At 36.6% G+C, this 20,431-nt stretch overlaps 1 protein-coding gene across 1 annotated transcript in view; it reads right to left on the bottom strand.

Annotated features, from left to right (window-relative positions):
- LOC148018319 (MADS-box transcription factor 23-like) overlaps positions 1-13,854 on the bottom strand; it is a 35,671-nt gene extending 21,817 nt beyond the window's left edge. The window contains exons 1-2 of the mRNA XM_087661789.1: positions 13,527-13,854; positions 13,373-13,454 (exon numbers count right to left, since the gene is read on the bottom strand). Coding sequence (XP_087517915.1) covers positions 13,373-13,454; positions 13,527-13,708 — 264 coding nt within the window. The 5' untranslated portion in view covers positions 13,709-13,854. The remainder of the gene's footprint in view (positions 1-13,372; positions 13,455-13,526) is intronic.
- Between the last annotated feature and the right edge of the window lie 6,577 nt (positions 13,855-20,431).

The following is a 20,431-nucleotide window of genomic DNA, read 5'->3' as shown; positions in this document are numbered from 1 at the left end:
TATACAAATAAGAAGAGAGGAGCTCATGTCTGAGTTTCAGGTAATAAAAGGTTGCAACTATAGGCAATGAAGGAATTTCATGAAAGCCTGTGGGCTACCCATAGAGGTATATGGGGAACCTTTGCTAAAGTCAAATTAAAATACTAGTGGCAGAATATGTATCAAGATATAGAGAATTTTGTTGAAACCTGTTATGTGTGTCAGATGTATTCTATGGTCAAGCATCGAGATAGGTTACAACCAACATATCCCTTGTCTATACATTATAGATGGGTTGTTGATCTTGTAATCATGCCTACAAGGATATGGAATATGTGGTATTTAGTGCTTGCAAGAGAAGATCTAACCAATCAAGTTGAAGGTAAAGCTTTAACAACCAAGACCACTCAAGCTATTTCTTACTTTTTGCTTGAAGAAGTATTTTGCAGATATGGCTGTGTTGGCAAGGTAAATGCAGATAGAGGAGAATGGATGTGGATGAGGCATGCAACTTCTTTGGTCAATTGGTTATCAAGTTGGCTTTCACATCAGCCTACAATCCTGAAGGCAATGGAAAGAGTGAGAGAGGACATCAACCTATTCTTAAAGCTCTAGCAAAGTCTTGTAGAGGAAAGATCAAAGAATGGCCTAAAATGCTACCTTTTGCATTATGGACTAACCGGACTACTCACAGTAAAGTGATTGGCTATATGCGAGTTGAACTTATACATGGACAACAACCAATTATGCCAATTGAAGAATCTATTCTCACATGGAGTTTTCTACCTTGGGAGGAAGGCATCAGTAGAGAAGAGCTCCTGACTTTGTGCATATGGCAGCTAAAAAGAAGGCTTAAAGATGTAAAAGTAGCTATTAATAAGTTAAAAACAACAAGACTGAAAAAAAAAAGAAGATTTGATAGGCAACATCAACTTTGGGCAAGAGCTATCCAAGAAAATGACTAGGTGATTGTCTATGAGACTAGCCTAGATAATCAATGCAGTGCTTCTAGGAAGATGGTAAAGCATTGGTTTGGCCTGTATGTGGTAAAGGTCATTCATGACAATGCCACATATTCATTGGCTGAATTGGATGGGACCAGCATAAAGATACTCATAGCTGCAAAAAGAATCAATCTATTCAAATGAAGAGAAATTTCAACATATGAGTTAGAAGACTTGGATATAATTCAAGAGCATGAAGACATGGAGAAAGAAGAAGAGGCAGAAGATGAAGACATTGACATCGCAGAAGATACTTCTTCTGACAGTGTAGATCTGTAAGACTTTAGCACATGCCAGAGGATGTGCAGGTTAGGAGGGGGTGGATATCGTATCACTATGTACATACCGTATAAAAAAATCTAGAGTGTGGCTTTCTTATTGATTTAGAGAGCCAAAGCCATTTTAGACATTAGTATTAGTGTCCATGGTTCAAAAATATTAGATTTCTAGACAAGCTTTAGCCCATTTTTGATATTTTAGATATTATCTCTTATAAAAATCTATAAAAATATAGATAACTTCTAGATTAGGATGACATGTAAAAGAAAGCATGTAGCTTTCAGCCAGTTTGAGAGGATTTTATGTAAAAAGAGAGATTTACGAAATCGTGCAATGAGTGATCGTTGCTTTCAGGTAGTGAACAACACGTCAAAGGGGGAGATGAAGGAGTGATCTTGCAAAATTCTAGCTAGGTGTGCTGTTATTTTACCCCACTTTCGGAGCCAATGAAAGCATCAGATTGGCGATCTAAGCACCATCAAGGAAGATATTATTCTATACAGCTTTTTGTCTATTAGAGTTTTATCTTCTCATAATGCTGAAATAAACTAAGAGGCTTTATCTCAGTTAGTATTCTTCTTCATTTTCTATTTCTTTCTGGGAGTGTTCTTATATGTCTTCTAATTCTTGAAACCCCTTCTCTGCCATCTATTCCTCTCCCTGAATCTCCCTTCACCATCATGTCTCTTATCCCAATAGTGGACTTTCGACACCAAACACTTCGACACCATGTTAGGGGAAGTTTAAGCTATTATCAGAGGTGAATTATAGAATATATTTGGGCTGATTTGGGGTGGAAATATTTCAGCCACATTTAGAGAATTAGTTACAGTAGTGTTCTTTTAATTCATTTATTACTCTACAGAAGACACCTTGTCAAAATATGCGACTATAGCAGGGCAATGTTTGTAGATCATTCATAGATTATTTGAGTTGAATTAAGAGAAGATTTTTCTCTTATTTCTTGGCTGTGGTAACTTATCTTTATTAGGAACTCAATTTGAAGTTCTATTGAAGCAAGTCTCTTTGCCCTACAAGCCTCGTAGTTGACTCAATAGCTTTTGTCCCTAATAGTCTACATTGAATGTAATCATGCAAAGTTGATTCATGCTATGGAATCATGTATGAATGATGGGATGCACAGTTGTCTATGATACATGACTACATATTGTACTTGATTTTATAATTGGTGATTGCTCTTATAGTTAAGAAAACAAGCTTGATTTGAGTTAGAACTTATGAGATAATACTCTTGTGATCTTTGCTAAGAACATGCAGTTGGAAGCTCTTTTAACATCTTCAAGAACTTGGCCTGAAACCTTCAACCCTTCTCTTATCTCTACCATCTTCAGAGTCTAAGCTTTTGAATCCCCATATATTCTTCTCTCTCAAACCCCTGTGATTGATCGTAAAGTACCTCTTGAACCTTTAAACATTTACTCTAATCTACCTATCTCTTGAAGACACATCTCTATCTATGTTGTCCAATTTTCTTGCCAAACCCTTGTGGTGACCTTTAACCCTATGCGTAGCGACAATGTCTGGTGGGAGAGCTTGGCATCACAGAGTTACCTGTTCTCCATTGTGATAGTGAGAGTGCTATCATGCTAGCAGGGAATCTTGTCTTTCATGCAAAGACAAAGCACATAAATGTGAAGTATCACTTCATTAGAGATGTACTTGATAGCAAGAGCATTGGGCTTGTCAAAGCGCATATAGACGATAATCCTACAGACCTTCTCATGAAGGGTCTTCGAGCAGAGCAGTTTTCTCATTGCCTGTAGAGTTGGATAGATATATGTATTTTAGCTTTGTACATACCTAGACTTAGCTGATTCTTTTCTCCTCTTAAGGCACAGTGCCTTTAGGTGGGAGGCTATTGGAAATAAAGGCCCTCGTGCCTTTAAATGTGCTCGGGTGTGAACACACCCTTAGCACTTTTACTTACATATATATATCTATCTAAAAACCTAAAGGTACACTCTTGTCATTGTATCTAAAAATGTGCACACCCTCTGCTCTACTCTCTCACTCACTCTCTCTCTCTCTATGCCTAAGGAATACCTATTGTCTCGATCTTCATACCGGACTCGTCATTACATGCTTATGCAAGATTTTGACTTCTCTAATTGCTCCATTATCATGGGCAAATATGGTTGCCTTTAACCTAGGAATAGATGCATCCAAAGTGAACATCCTACCATCTCTTTTGCCTTTAACAACTAGTTTGTAGCGGTTTCCATACTTTTCTATAAAATAACCATCTCTATTGAGTTTGACTTGCAGATTCTATTCTAACAGATAGTAGATTCTTAGTGATAGATGGCACATGTAACACATCGTACAAACTCTTCTTTTTCCCATCATACATAAATAATGGTACCACACCTGTGTGTTCAATATCATGCTATGTATCATCACCAATGCATACATAGCCATGTGAGTCTATAGTCATCTCATAAAACCACTCACCATGGAGAGTCGTATGATTGGATGCACCTGAGTCTATATACCACTTTTCATTATGCTTGACACCTTAGGCATATCCTTAGAAACATGCTACATAGCAAACAACTTATCTATCTTATCATCATAAGTGTTACTAGAAGATGCATAGTTGCCATGTTGCTTTCAAGTTAGCTTGCTTTTTATGATAGTTATTTGCAATGTGTCCATATCTATCACAATAATGACAATATTTATCTCTATTCAACTCATCATGGGATTGCTAAGAACCACCTCTATTTCTAGCTGATCTTCCCCTACCTTTGAAGAATCTTGAACCTTATTGGTCTTGTGCATTCAAACTTTGCTGTGCATTTTATTCTTGCTGTCCAGAGGTATTTCGAGTGTCACCATGACCTTGAAAAGCTCCATGAGCTCTACCACCTCTAGCTTGCTAACTCAAGTAGAATACATTATCTCTACTCTGAGAGGTACTAGAATCCTATTCAAGCCAAGCCTAACTTCCTCATGCAACAACAAAGCAAGTAAATTATCCAAATGAAGGGGGCTTGTCCTTGGCCCACCTCACCGAGGTGGTGTCTCTTGTTCTCCACTCTCGCTCACTATTCTTTTGCTTGATTGATCCTGCTCGTGGAGTTGCAATCTCTCAAGGTCTCCCCCAGTTCCTCTTCACCTTCTACTTCTCCCCCCACCTCTTGGATAATGGTGGTTAGTACCATCCCAAGCCCTATGGTTGATGCTTTGGATGCAGGCATTATGTGGTCAGATTCAGAAGTGGGAGTTGGTGACTCGCCCCCTTCCGGTTTTGGCTGGATGCTAGCGCCTTGGCTACTGAAAGTTTTGATGATTCTTCGAACATAAGCATTTAGGTTGAATTTCTCTAGGGCTTCTGTCATGATGCTTTCAAGCATGGGAACTTGGATTCTCGTCATAAGTGCATTGTACCTATGACTGGAGAAGAGTCAAATGCCTTCCTTCTATTTTCTTCTCTTCTTGTGTATACGGTGTTAATTTTGTGCAAGAGAGCTATCAATCTTTGGTTTATGGTGGATTAATAGCATTTGTATCATAGTTCAACACCGATTAGTGGACATGTTGTTATAGAGAATCATATCTACTCTTAGAGATTCATGCTTTTTCCCACTTTGCAAACACAAATATCCATTTTTTAATTCCATGTCTTGTTCTCCTCTTTAGTTGGATCTTGTACTCATCTCCTTGAAGGATAAGCACTCTCTTTCTCCTCTCTATATGACGACAAAGTCTCCTTACCTTTATTAGAAAGGAGAGAATTTATTTAACTTCCATGGATGCCTTTTCAAAGCATATTCTCATGGCACATTCTCTTTCCTATTAAGAAAATAGATTTTCTAGTTTGAGAGCCTTTAGGGCTGGAGAGAGAGAGAGAGAGAGAGAGAGAGAGAGAGAGAGAAGAGAAGAGAGGTTAAAGTTTCAAGGCTAGAGAGCAAATTTGAGGGTCATCAATAATTGGATGGGTTTAAAATATTATTGATTGACATTAGACTGAATGTGGATATCTAGTCTCCCACTTTCTTTGCATATTTCTAATAGGCTACTACATTGAAAAATGCATTGCGCGCAATCTTTGACTCCTCACTAAATATTTTTTACCTATCAATTTGAATATGTATGTCTATAGAAGGTGTACATTATAATTACTTCATCCTAAAACAGAAGAAAATGAAAAAAAATAATTTTCTCACTACTCTAATTACATTGTGACTAGCAATAGCCTCTAATGTTTTATAAGCCTAAATGCTTAATTAAATCTTATCAGGGTTTCCATCTCCTTACTCAAAACTTTATATTCTTATATTTAATAACCATTCAAGACCTCTATCGCCCTTCCTTTTCACTTAGCATACCTACCAAGTGATTGATTTAGCTTGACATTTAATTGTCAAAACACAAGAATATTCAAGAGCTTATCTATGTCTAAAGTGATAATTTTCTTTACCATCATGGATTTGTACCTCAAAGTCTTGCCTATTTGTTGTTGTTGCACTATCTTTACAAGTTGTGATAAGAAATTTTTTCTAGTAAGAGTTACACATCAAAACCTCAAGATATGGATTCCAACATCTACTAAGTCTATTTTTTCTAGTAAGAGTTACACATCAAAATCTCAAGATATGGATTCCAACATCTACTAATTAGTCTATTTTTCTTTTCTAGAAGTTACTCTTTAGTAGTAAGTCGACTTAATTCAATATAATTTAACTTAGGTCACACATGTTCTATAAGAACATAAACAAGAATGGACCCAAGTATCCCAAGATGAAGATGATTACATAACATACTGTCGTGTTGCTATGTAGACACATTGTGAAAAACCCTCAATTGCATCATCATCCGTATTTCTTATTAATCTAGAGAGTGAATATAACATAAGTAATTAGTGTTAGTGTCCATAGTATAGATGGTTCAAACTTACGGGATTTTTGAATAATTTTAGCCTATTTTTTATATTTTGGACATTATTTCTTGCAAATATTGTAAAAATGTGTAGAAAACTTCTAGAAGAGGGTGTCTTGTATAAAGCAAGTTACTTTTCGGCCACTTTTGGAGACCTCATATAAAAAGAAGGAAACGTGAATTCGTGTCACACGTGATCACAGTTTTCAAGCAGCAAACACCACTCCGAATGGGAGGAGAAGAAAAGGAGAAATCTGGGAGAGTTCTAATTAGGTGTCTTGGGATTTTAACCCCCTTTCAAATCCAACAGAACCACCCGATTTGATGTTTGAGTAGTAGAGTAGAAGCTAGTATTTGGTATGAGTGTTTTGATATAACAGGGTGAAATAGAACACAGTGAAGGGAAGCCTCATCGTAAATAGGTTTTCTTAATCAAGTATTGGTTTTGGAATACTTTGAGTCTCTGGTCTCTTATATATGTGTTACTTCATCTCTTGTTGGTCTCTACTCTATGTAATCTCTATCATAATTTCTACTCTCATATAAAAAATTGCCTAATCTCTTACTATCATTACTCCTCACTTAAGAATCTCTCTAACAGTATTTGGGTGTTTGATCCAAGTGGATGCAATGGTGGTACATATTGGAGGATGTGCACATTCAAAGGAGGGGGTGGATGTCATGCCACTATACGGACACTCTGAAAAATCCTCGAGTGCATCATCATTTAGCTTTCTTATGTTATTGTTCATAGTATGGATGGTTCAAAATGACAAGATTTTTGAACAATTTTAGCCTATTTTTTGATATTTTGGACATTATTACTTGTAGATATCCTTAAAAGGTTTAGAAAACTTCTAGAATAGGGTAACATATAGAGAGCAAGTGGCTTTTCAACAAGTTTTGAAAAATGTCATTAAAAAAGAAGGGCTCTCAAATTCCAATGGTGTGTGATCGTAGTTTTCAAGCAACAAACAACACTCCAGATGAGAGGAGGGGAGAAGAAGGATCTGGGAGAGTTTTGAGTAGGCACATGGAGTTTTATCCCCCTTTAAGAACCAACAAAACCATGTGCTTTTCCATTTGAGCAGTAGAGTATAAGCTAGTAATTGGTGCGAGGTTTTGGGTATAATAGGGTGAAACAAAAGACAGTGAATGGGAGACTCATTGTAAACATGTTTTCTAAATCAAGGATTGGTTTCGGGATACTTTGAGCCTTTAATCTCTTGCATGTGTGTTGTTTCAGCTCTCATTGGTCTTTACTCTATGTAATCTCTATCATCATCTCTACTCTCATACAAGAATTTGTCTAATCTCTTACTATTGTTAATCCTAATTTAAGAATCTCTCTAACATCTTATATATCTATCTATTCATTACTACTCTTTTTTACTCTCACAACCAAATACCTAATGTCTTCCAAGCATACACACACATTATCTTGACAACACATTCTTCATAGTTTTTACAATGCACAACAAGCACAAAAGGAGAAAGGAGTTAGCCATATGAATTTTCAATTTACAAAAATTGGTGGCTATAAAGATGCCAAAGTTATATTGTCATGGCTTAGTTAGTTTGACGATTATTTCAATAAAGGTTTTCTTTTGTGAAATGTTCTCCATAGATAAGCCTACTATATGGGATGACTTCTAGTCCAAGGTGAAAGACTCATTTCTACCACCACAATGTCATGTATAGGCTAAATGTAACTAGGTCCACTTACCATGGAAAGACAGAGATATTGTAGCGTGTTGGAAAATGTTATTTAGGATATATTACATCAAATATATGAAGATCATTTGTAGTTGGGAGTTCAAACAAAATCGCATACCCTTCAAACTTCTTTGCTTTATGAAACTATCTTCTATGCTCATGAGGGAGAAATAATTCTAGATCATAGCTAATCTTGTTTGAAATAACAATGAAAAGAAGCATCGATTTTTAAGTAATGCTCACCCCTTGAAAAGGTCTCTCAATTCTTTTCATAATGATACAAGCACAATTCCATGTACAACAAATGTGTCACTTCAAAATGGAGCTAGAACTAAAGCCTCTAAAGCTAAGGATAAGCTTCAAACTTCCAATATTAATGTAGCAATCTTGTGTTTTTTACTCCCAATGCATCAATCCTTTCCATGTGTGTGATACTTGTCACACAAAGGTGTCTCCTAAGAATATTACCAAAGTGGAGCTTAATTATATAAAAGAGGTATCAGACTATACATCTCATTAGATGAATAGATTCATTTCAACAAGAGATAGCCAATGAAGAAAACCATCGTCAGGTAATTCCATTTCCATACATGCATTAGTTTGTACAAAATGTTTTAATAATAAGTTTGATGTGAGTATTCTATATGCTGATGATAGCTCACACGATTTCACATCTAAAATGTTGGTTAAAACACTACATTTAGAAACCACACAATCTTTGTATAACGTTACATCTTCTTTTCAAGAAGTTCGATATAATTATACATGAGAAATAAAAGGATGGGAGATAACCATAGTTTACATAAAGAAATTTGTGATTTCTTGATAGATGTTTTACACTATTATGATCTTATATTGGGCATACCTTTTTTTAATCAATAGAACCTTGATATTGATTATCACACCCATACAATACTTCTGGAATTTCATGGTCAAACTATTACTCTACAAACACGGTTTAGAGCTTTAACTATTTCCTTTAATCATATGTATATAGGCTAAATGTGCATTTAGAATGCAAAATAAAGTTTGCATGATTTATATGACTCAAGTTGAGAACTTTGAATCTTCTACTCTTAGTCCCACACAACAATGTTTCCTAGACACATGTAAACATTAATTTATAGAGGACTGTCTACTAGAATTGCCATCCTCTAGAGTAGACTTAGATCATAAGATACAATTATTTCCTAGAGTTTGTCCTTTGTACAAAACACCTTATAGGCATAGCCCACTATATTAAAAAGAAATCTAGAGACATGTCACTAAAGTTTTGAAAACATCTCTTATTAGACAAAGCTCTTCACCCTTTTGAACACATGAATACTCAATAATGTTATGGTAAAAAATAGATATCTATTTTTCACACTAATAATTTACTCAAAAATTTAAAAGGAGCCAATTATTTATCAAATTCGATTTAAAGTCTAGACATGATTGAATTAGAATGGATTCAACTAACATAAATAAAATAATTTTTCATATGCAATTGGGTCACTATGAGTTTGTTCTAATGCCTTTTGATTTATGAAATATGCTTGTAACTTTTATTATGTTCATAAACAAAATCTTTATTAATAAAAATAATTCTATCATCGTGTTTTTCTATTATATGTTGGTATTTAGCATAAAGAGAATCTAGAAACTACCTTTGATTTGATAGCTTTCTATTAACATTGTTTTCACACAAGATATTGTTTTCCATTAGAAGGCTAGCAAATAAAAATCATTTGATACCTTGATTAGCTGTTTGATCCATGCTCTTGTACTTTAATTGCTTGATTTAAACCAATTTTTCTCTATAGTCGAGATTGACACTACTGGATTAAACATAGATAAGTTAATGCAAAATGACTATCCTATTGCCTATGAAAATTAAAATGTGAATGTTTCGAACCAAATAATAATATATAAAATTTATTTTCTAGTTATTGTGCATACTTTAGACATATGGAAACATTATCTTATGGGATTTGAAGTTTGTATTAAGACTAACCAATGTCCCATTAAAAACATGCTTTCCTACTTTCTAAGCTAGCTTCATTTATATAAAGCTTCATTATCTTATGGGATTTGAAGTTCATATTAAGACTAACCAATGTCCCATTAAAAATGTGCTTTCCTAGTTTCTAAATTAGCTTCATTTATATAAAGCTTTCATCCTATAAATTAGTACTAGCCTAAGCACATTAATGTTGATCTCGATACACTTAATCATAGACCTCATGACAATGTTTCATCATGTCACAGAATTCTCCTTGATAACATCAAGAATGTCTACTTCAATCATATTTCTACTATTCAAAATCAAACTTTTGACTCAATGAATTCTACATATGCATCTGATGATGAATTTGGTAATGTATTGTGACAATTTTAGAATACAAATAATTATTTTTGCAATAAAATAATGTATTCATGTAACGTCAATAGGTAAACTCTTTAGTTTTAATAACATTGCTAAAAAATTCTAGTTATAGATATAGCTACTTCATTTGCCATTAGAAAGATTGCCATATCTAGAATTTAAAGGAAGCATCTATCCATACAAGCGTATAATCTTTTCTTGCTTCAAAGGTCTAATAACTATACTTCAATTTTCCTACAACAAGTCACCTATGCTAAGGAATCTTTCGTCTATGTTGTAGGAAAGTTTCATCTATGGATGGCATAGGTGGACATGAGTGAATATGGTGGACATAAATGTAAGCAATTTCTTTTGAGGTAATCTATGATAAGGAATTACCTACACCTATGTCCACCATATTCACTTATGTAATCATACAGCTAATTGATTAGCCAATAGTCATATGAAAATATTTTATGAAGTCATTGATAAGAGTCAACAATCATAATTGTGGTACATTTTCCAAGAAAATAAAAAGTGAAAATTTATGATATTCAAAGAAAACGATTTGATATGGTTTCAAATTGAGAAATAAAGATTGAAATATATTAAACAATATCCCAAAATTAAACTTGCTTGGCGATATTATGGAGGTTTTAGAATTGTTCACAACATTAATGATAATTCTCTTCAATTAGAAATCCCACCTCATTGGCAAACCCATAACCCTTTTCGTATTAGTTTACTAAAACCCTTTAAAAGGAATCTACTTAGTACTCTAGTGATTGATGATCTGCTACAATTTGATAAACATAATGAGGTTTTAATCCCTAGGATCATTATTCAATATGATAAAAATAGTACTCATATTGGTCATGAATGCCATTGTTACTTAGTTAAATACAATAACCATTCAGTAGAAGAATCCCAATAGATTGAGAAAACATCTCTTTCTCTAACCTATGATAATATAATCCGTATCTACCAATCAACAAGCACATTAAAATGTTAATCAAACATCAATTTGCCACATGACATAGTGTTTGTGATCCATGGTTACTTATTCTTGTAAGAAGCTGGGAAGAATAAGGATTTAGTATGTGAATAATTTTGATGATATGCCATATCACACTAACATTGGTATAAAAGGAGAGGATATATAATTTTTCCTATCTTTTTGACACATTAATACATTACTGTCCTTCTTCTCTCATCTAGCTCATAACTTCAATGGCTTCTTTCTCTTTCCTATCTTTCTCTCTCCTCATCACTCCATTTCTCTCTCTTTTGTAATCTTCTCTCTCCTCTTCCTCTCTCTTTAGTCCACTTGTCAATGTGAATAATATTGATGATATGCCATGTCACATTGGCATTGGTATAAATGGAGAGGACATTTCTCCTATCTTTTTGACACATTAGTACATTACTGTCCTTCTTCTCTCATCTTCCTCACAGCTTCAATGGCTTCTTTCTCTTTCCTATCTTTCTCTCTCCTATTCTAGTCTTTCTCTCTGCACATCACTTTATTTCTCTCTCTTCCGCACTCTTTCTTCTCTCTTCTGCAGTTTTCTCTCTCCTCTTCCTCTCTCTCCAGTCTACTTCTTGACACAAAAATTGGGAAATCTATCATCATCACAAATGGATATGTGTGAAATGTGCTTCATGTACTTATCATAGATCTTAAGAGGAGAATGATCATGTGAGCATCTAATATCGAATATTCAAAGATTGCTAACTATTTCAAATGTCAAAACTAGAGACCTAAGCATATCTTCTACACCTTAAGCCTTGATACCACTTTTACTTATGATAGGCAAATTATTGAAAACACACTCCTAGAATGTGACTCATGCTAGCTTTGTAGTCAACATTAAAAAGAGTTATATTTCATGACCACAGCTCAGCTACAAAACATCTCCCTAAGATTGTTATAGGTGGTATACTCACATTAGAGGATATAAATGGTACTAATGATGATCTCCTTGTTGTATATTTCACTAAAGATGAATAGCATACCCAAATATCTTATCTTTAGATTGAAGTACATAGCCACTTCAATTTAAAACTTTTACATTAGAATGATTAGTTATTTAGTACCATCGTAAGTCTTTTGATTCCTAGATGGTACCTACTAGAACTTAAGTATTCTTAATGAGTGAGTGGGGTAGTAGGGGGGAAGGGAGGCATCCACCAAAATTAAATAGTTACACCCATAAATTATATTCCCTCGTTGACTTAATATTGCAAACTTGCTTTAAGCATGACTAAAAGAGACTAGAGAGAGGAGAGAAACAAAATTACACAAAGACTCAAAGTGAGCAACTTAATCAAATGTTGCAGCGGGCTTAATTGCTTCCTAGCTACATATGTTTGAGAAAGGGGGTGTATGAATCTTTATGAACATCTACGTTGGATTTCAAAGTTTCAAGGATATTATTGGTACTGGATCCACATACTAGAACAATGATTGTGTTCTTTTCTTAAGATTATTAGCCTTCATATGGAAAACAAAATGGAACGTAATGCATGTATTTCAAGGAAAGAGTTGATAGTTGTAGACAACATATTAGTGATCAAATCTTAGGTTTTCATTACGAATTAGGAGTCTCTACATTTGTAAATTTTCATAAAAGAGGTTCCCAAATAGCTCTTAGAATCATTTTATATAAGCTTGGATAACACAAGGAACTTTCAATCGATGGGGTCAAGTTCTTCAATCAAGGTCAGAGAAAGAAGTCTCCCAAAAGAAAAGGGCAGCCTAATCTATGCCATCCTAGTTTGGGTGGATCACGTTTATGAGGGTATAATTTAGCTTCACAAAAAACTCTCTTGGAGGCAATTCTTGCTTATAAGGGTGTAATTTAGCTTCACATGAAACTCTTCTAGAGGCAATTGTTCGCATTTTTAAAAAATATATGTAGTGTGACAGAACTAGATGGACACACTGCAAGGACCAGCTAGTTGCTAGTTGCATAGGTTACGTCTGTACTGACCTCGACCTTGCGCACTTCAAGTACAAAAATTTTGTACGTCTAACAGTTCAATTAATGTACGTTCAAAAAAGAGTATCTACATACAGTTTGAAGTATGAACGAAATCATAAGCAGAGAGTAGACAAGAAGAGATCGTCAGCAGAAACTCTTACTCGATCTTGAATGTGCGACTGAACTGTAGATGCTGAATCTAGTTGGCGACGCAAGTATCGCTGTACAATCTCCTTCATACCTCTGCGAGAACAGGACACTGTCATAGAACTGCAGTGGAGAGAAGTTATCTTGTAACGACTGAAGAGAGCTTGCCTGGGGCTGGCGTAATGGAAGGGGATACCGGAGCTGGAAAAGACGATTAGGGCAACGTCGGCGTCACAGAGAGTGGCGAGCTCCCGCGCCTTCTTGAAGAGGCCGCAGCGGCGCTTGCAGAAGGTCACGTTGCGAATGGTTGTGTTGTCAATACGCCTCAGCTGGACCTTGCCACGGCCCATCTCTCTCTCTCTCTCTCGACTTTTGATCCCCTCGTCTGAGCTCAGTATGTCCGCGTAATTATGCGCGCTCTCGTGAGTCGTGGGCCGCCATTCACTTGAAAGGATGTACCATAAATGAGTCACTGTTAGAAATTAGGTTTAAGATATGTGGCACTGGGCAGGGCCGCGGGCGCATTGCGGAGAGAGAAATACATGCGAACGAGAAAGAAAGAAATAGATAAATATTGACGTGCACTTTTCTGCAAACGGTCAGGCTCCCAGCATGGCCTACCTGTGGGAGAGCGCGCGCCGCCTAGGCAAAAGAGTATCCGAGAAGCGGCTATCCGTTAATCCGGCTTGGTCTATAGCCTGTGGTCAGTGGCCTTGCCTTGCCGCCTATGGTTTGTTTTTTTGTTTGATTTGTTTCGTAGCAGCAAGACTTCACGAGTCACGAGTCACGACAACGTCCCTGAGAGTCCAGTTCTGTTCCTATGAGGAAAGCGCAACAGTACCTGCTACCACCCCAGTGGCACAGTGCAATCCGTTAACTTGATTTCACCATTATCGAAACAGCCACCGCCATTGGCCAGTTAGCTAATACGACAAGACCATCGTACGATCAGTCTTGTCTTTCTCTTGGGCCCCACGCAGTCCGTACACAACCAGCCGATTTTTCTTTTAAAGGAAATTTGAAGTTTTTTGTTGGCGATGTCGTGCGGTTGTGTGCCACAATATGAAACCTTCCAACCATGATATGATTGGAAGCCTTATACGCTGGTAGACGAAGAGGCAAAATAATGCACTATCAAGTGCATGGCTTGAATCGGTTTCATCTATCTGCTTGGACTTATAGATGCTTTGCGTTTGATTTGTCTTTGGGAAAATGCGGCGTCCAATAAGAGCTAAGCTTGCAAAGGGTCCCTACTACCCATAGGGTAATCCAATTGTATTGGCTAGCAATTGTGAGAGTGGATGTCATGCCTATCATTGTCGACTCTATGTGAAACCTCCACATGTGTCAATGAGGACAGTGCGACAATGTCATTAGAAGAGAGGGACACAATAAAACTTTAATCATGGTGAGTAGAATATGCATAGTGAATAGTATATGCACATAAATATGCAAAGCTTGGTGAAAGAATGATTGTTTATGCTTGTGTATGAGGAGAAAGAGGGTGTTGTCATAGCAAGGTTGAATGAGGCTTTACTTGAATTAGTGTACACTACATGTCTGTGCCAACTTATCCTAGTCATAACTTGTGGCCAAGGCATGTTGCATTACGTTGTCCTTTGTCTTCCTAACTTTGGAGCTATAGTTAAGGGCTTAGGCCACTCTATTGTGTGGAAAGCCATGTGCTTGTGGTGAAAGGAAGGTGGAGGGAACCTTAGAAAAGGGAGTGGTTCATAGTGATTTACAAAAATGAAGTACTATTAGATAAAGGGAAGCCTAAAATTAGCCTAAGGGATGCACATGTGAGAAAAAGCTAATCAAGTTGTATGGCACCTCATGGGGGGACTTAGCCATCTATGAAGAGGAGAAAAAATAGGGGATATTTACGAGAAGAACTAAAAAAGGCAGAGGGATCACCTTGCATGAGGCGCGACTATGGTGTGGGGCTATAAGTTTCATATGGCAACTTGAAAAGTCATGGCTACTCAATATTGAGCTCTAAGGAAGACTGCTGCAATTGAAGAGTTGATTGCATGAAGGTGTGGCTTCTCTTAGAAGAAGTGTGCATGCTATGGACATGTCATCGAAGGCTAATAGCAAAGAGGGAGATCACAGGTAGTTCGAGCGAAAAGGGAGGCTTTTACGGCTTCTTCTAGAGATCGTTTAAGACGGAAGTAGATGGTGCACTCTAGGGCAAAAGAGGAGCACGATAGTAGAGGCGACCAACATAATCAAGGAGGACAAGAAAGCATGGTCAGCCCCATTTTTCCAGGCAGAGATTAGGACTGAAGGTTGTAGGAGCCGACTAGAGGACAACCCTCAAATTTGAAGGGTTACCCAACTTTTCATTTAGAAGGTCTTAGAGGACCTCTCCTTTTCTTTTTAAAGAGTTTGGAAGGGCATATAACTATTTTTCTAAAATTCTTACCTTTCTTTTGAAGGGTAATATATATATCACCCTTCTCTAGAAGGGCAAAACCCCCTTTGAAGGGTGTTGCAACCTTCAAATTTTAGGCCTACTAGAGGAGATGCTAATAGCAGTACAGTGGCCGTGTGGATTTTTGGGCAAAGGTCAAATCTTTATGAACCTATGAATCGACCAACATAATCAAGGAGGACAAGAAAGCATGGTCAGCCCCAGTTTTCCAGGTGGAGATCAAGACTGAAGGTTGTAGGAGCCGACTAGAGGAGATGCTAATAGCAGTACGGTGGCCGTGTGGATTTTTGGGCAAAGGTATAGTCTTTATGAACCTATGAATTGTCCCACCAATAGGCTGGTCTCATCAACAACTGAGAGAGTCTTTTTGACAATAGGTCTCTTCATGATTACCCCTCAGTTCTCACTCAAGGCTTGTTCAAGTTCTAAATGATAGAGTCAACACATCTTTTGTCAAGCACCAAGCATTCAGAGGCTAGATATACGTCATGATCTTATATCTCATTAGAACATTCCTTAGATGATGATCATGTGCTCTTGTTCAATATGGGTGGTACTTTTTTGCATTGTTTTTTATGTGTAAAATATATAGATGTTATACTATGGTATTTTATCAAAAAAATGATTAAGGATAGTTGAGCCTATGTGACTTGTGCTTACACATCATGATGAATCCAAAATGCCCATCCTTATGCCATTGGAGTATAAATTATGGGATCTTGGTTTAGGAAGTAGTATTCGTTTTCAATTTGTTTAGGCAGATGAGAAACATTGCTTGAAGAGAGGATAGCTATGTAGATGACAAGAACTTGTTGCTATGTCAAGATCTTTGCTAACTAATTTTATGTGTGTTTGACGAAAAGTTCGAGTCAAAGTTCTCTTGAGAGTGATTGTTCGGAGAGGAATTGAGTTAGAGGCCAGTTGCCTAGAGTATGACTGACATGTACTGAGTTGCTTACATGATCTGATAGGGTGTGTATACTCTAGTGTTTTCTTTAGATTTTCCATCTTATTTTTCACATATTCTAGCTTCCTACTTGCCATGCCTGCTTCTTGAGATGTGACGTCTTTCGGCCACCATCAAACATGCAACTCCTAGTGGAAAATGAGAGAGAGATCTAGATTATATTAAAGTGACATGCAACTATGATGAAAATATTGGCTGCATCTTGAGGATGCAATAGAACTAAGAGAGAACGAGATGGTACTGTGTCATAGGGGTCACACAATAGTCCTTAGGACTAGTTCCATCGAGGGAACTAAATGTTTCCCCTCATGAAACCAACTGATGTTACCACATGTCAGCCATGAAAGAAGGCGGCCAACATACCTCCCCTTCACGTATGGCAAAACTACACACGATCCTCTTTCCAAAGTTACTATCCCCCACAAAAAACCAACACTTGTCATCTCCACATGAACATGCTCATTAACTCCAACATGTAGGTACATAGCTCTACTTTGGTTCATTCTCTTCCCGCATAATGATAAGTTATAATGGAAATTGTATTGCAACTAGCTATTCTACTATCATGTGTCTATTCCTATCTACTTGAATATTTACACAAAATTTAGCTCGAACACTGCCAACAACGGAAGCTCACCTAAAGTGACCAAAAGCAACCTTCATTAGGAGGCTTATCCACACTTTAGTGCCAACATGGCTCAAGTAAATAGAAGTCTATCCTATGTGGGAGGGAACATTCAAGAACATCCCTGTCTAGAACTCTCCACAGGCATAACTAAAGAGTTAGTTGTCCATCATCAAAGGTTAGGAAAGGCTCTCCTCCTAAAAAAGGAACTCCTACTCATCAAGAAGGAACCAGTCAACAAGGAGATGCTAGTGGTGATGGAGATAACAAGTATAAAGGAGGAATCTTAGATTGCAATTGGGAAAAATAGCAAATCGAAGTATCCCCAAGCAACTCATGTCACTAGCCACAACTGAACAATCAAGGAGGCACTACCAGTCCTCATAAGATGAATGGACAAAACATTTGCCCAAAAGGTAAGTGTCTTGTTGCCCTAAACTAGGATGGTATATTACCTCCCCAATAAGTACTTTATTTTTCTATTTGACTTAGAAGCCCTAGAACTCAAAGTTCTAAGTCAAGGACAATGGATGGTGCGAGACTCTCCACTCATTTTAATCAAACTGCCCCCCACTCTTAGCCCACATAGTCCTAAACCTACCAAGGCATCTATGTGGGTAAAGTTGCCAAACTTGTCCATGTGGTTGCGCCCTTGTCTCAGAGAAATAAGTGCCCCCATAGGTTGTATATCAAGGTAGAGATCGATAGACATAGTCAACTCTTGATGGCATCCGCATGTACACGTCCATGTAGATCCAACATAGTAACTCAAAAATACGCTAGTAATCACTAATTATCTAGGCGAATACGTAGTGGATCAGCTAGTCATTTACAACAACCTACTAAAGTCTTTCTTTAAATGCTACAAATAGGAGGATTTCATTAAGTATTTCCTAGAACTCAAACCTCCAGAACTTACAAAGGGAGAAAGTCCACAAACATTTGGGGATGGCTTCTAAATAGTGGAAAATCATAAGCCCAAAAACCCTAAACTAGCAAGATCTAGACATTAACAACAAAAATATAGGAACAAGTTTTCCCCTCTTCTCTTTGATGTAGCCAACCTCAAAGACTTCACATCGAAGAAGGATCTCAAGGACAAGGAGGAAGGGAAATTCCCTATAGATATCCCTAATGTACTTAAAATGCCACAGTTGATGTCTCCTCAGACGACAAGGAAGAAATTGTAGGCGGTTCTCAATTCATTAAAAAATTTAGCTTAGACTAAAAAATGGAAGGTAATGATTATGACCTTAACTTTAATCCTAAGGAAGTAGTAATGACACAAGAAAAGGAATCATTACGTGCTCATCCTCCCAACAAGCACAAAACCACTATCCTAGCAGAAGTTAGTGCTATTGTCAAACACATTTATTCAAAGGTACCAGCTACCTCCCCCTCTTTCCAATTTAAAGATAATGGATCCAATGGTAAAATCAACAAAAAGAAGTAATGAACATCCAGTAAGAGCAAAGTAAGAGTCTCTTACATCTAATAAGAGAAAAAATAATAGAAAATAGGCTTTGTCAAAATTTCCTTATACCAAATTGTCTTTGCTTAGAGGAAATAAAATCTTTTGGTCAAACTCTTATTAAAAATATAAATAGTATCTCCACTAATCATGAGTGACATTTTACTAATCACAAAAAAGGTAGCAATGGTGCAATGATCGGAATAAATAAGTGCCACTTAAAAATGGTAAAACAGGTTTGTATGGACCCTCATTCTCAAGACAAGGGTCCTGAGTGGACACAATCTATAGGATAGCTCAACTTTAGTGCTAACAATAGGTAATAGACCAATATGCTCTTGAAATTAATAGTAGGTAATGGACTCATCAAAAAAGAGCTAATAGTAGGTATATGGATCACAGGGTCAAAGGATAGGCAATAGTGTAAATAGACTCACTAAAATTCGGGGACTAAAAACAGTCCATGGATCTAATTAAAGGTAGCAATGTGGTGCTAAAAGAGGCTATCGCCTTGAGTGGATGGGAGGTTAATTGAGCTATTTCGAACTTCTATGCTCATTGAAGGTATGGCTCCCATGAGTGCTTTAGAGTGAGATTGCATCAAAACATTAGGGAGTTCACAATACCATTGTAGCAGACCGGCGAGGAAACTAAATGCAAATTTTTAAAGACAGAAGTTCACTACCTCAAGCTTATCAAATTTGAAGAAGGTAATAGAATGGATCGAAAAAAGATTTAAACTAACTTACAATGACCTCATCCTACAAATTAAAGGAGTTATATATATTCCTTGGTTTAGCAAGACTTTATCGTAAGTTTATGAAAAATTATGCTAAGATAGCTATTCTTATAAAAAATCAATTGAAAGATGAAGGTTGCACTTTCTCTTGGGTGAGGAACAACAACATCGTTTTGATCAACTTAAAGTAGCTATTGCTACTGCTCTAATCTTAGCTATACTTGATTCACACAAACCGTTTTGGTAGAACATGATGCTAGTGCCATAGCCATTAGAGTCATCCTCCTCCAAGAGGGTCAATCTATGGCTTTTGAAAGTAAAAATCTAGATAAGGTTCAACAAAATTATTTTGACTATGAACATGAGCTCTATACAATTGTCTATGCTTTGAAAAAATGGGGATATTATTTATATATAGCTCTGTTTGAGGTAGCATTTGATCAAGAGAGTATCAAATTGTTTACTATCCAAAAAGATTTCAAAGGAAGAAAGGCTTGATGGGTTGAATTTCTTTGGGAGTTTGACTACACATTATGATATCATAAGTACTGATATAATGTTGTAGTTGATGTTCCAAGCAGAATGCCTAAGATTGATACTCTCACATTTACAATATTAAAGAGTGATATATTATAATGTCCAAAAGTCAAATGTGAGCATGATCAATCATATGAAAAGGTGTGGAATGTGATTAAACAAAGGGATCCATCACCAACTCATGCACAAGATGTGAATTCCACACAATGGCTCCTCTCTTACTAGTGATGATCTTAATCAATGAAAGAACTTTACTATTGATGATGGGTTCTTTCTTCACAAAGGTGAAGTGTGTGT

The sequence above is a fragment of the Lygodium microphyllum genome, chromosome 21 (assembly GCF_053477565.2).
Source record: "Lygodium microphyllum isolate KBCC chromosome 21, Lygodium_microphyllum_v1.1.10, whole genome shotgun sequence".
NCBI lineage: Eukaryota > Viridiplantae > Streptophyta > Polypodiopsida > Schizaeales > Lygodiaceae > Lygodium > Lygodium microphyllum.
The sequence above is the reverse complement of the archived record's forward strand: the minus strand, read 5'-3'. Positions and strand labels throughout refer to the sequence as shown.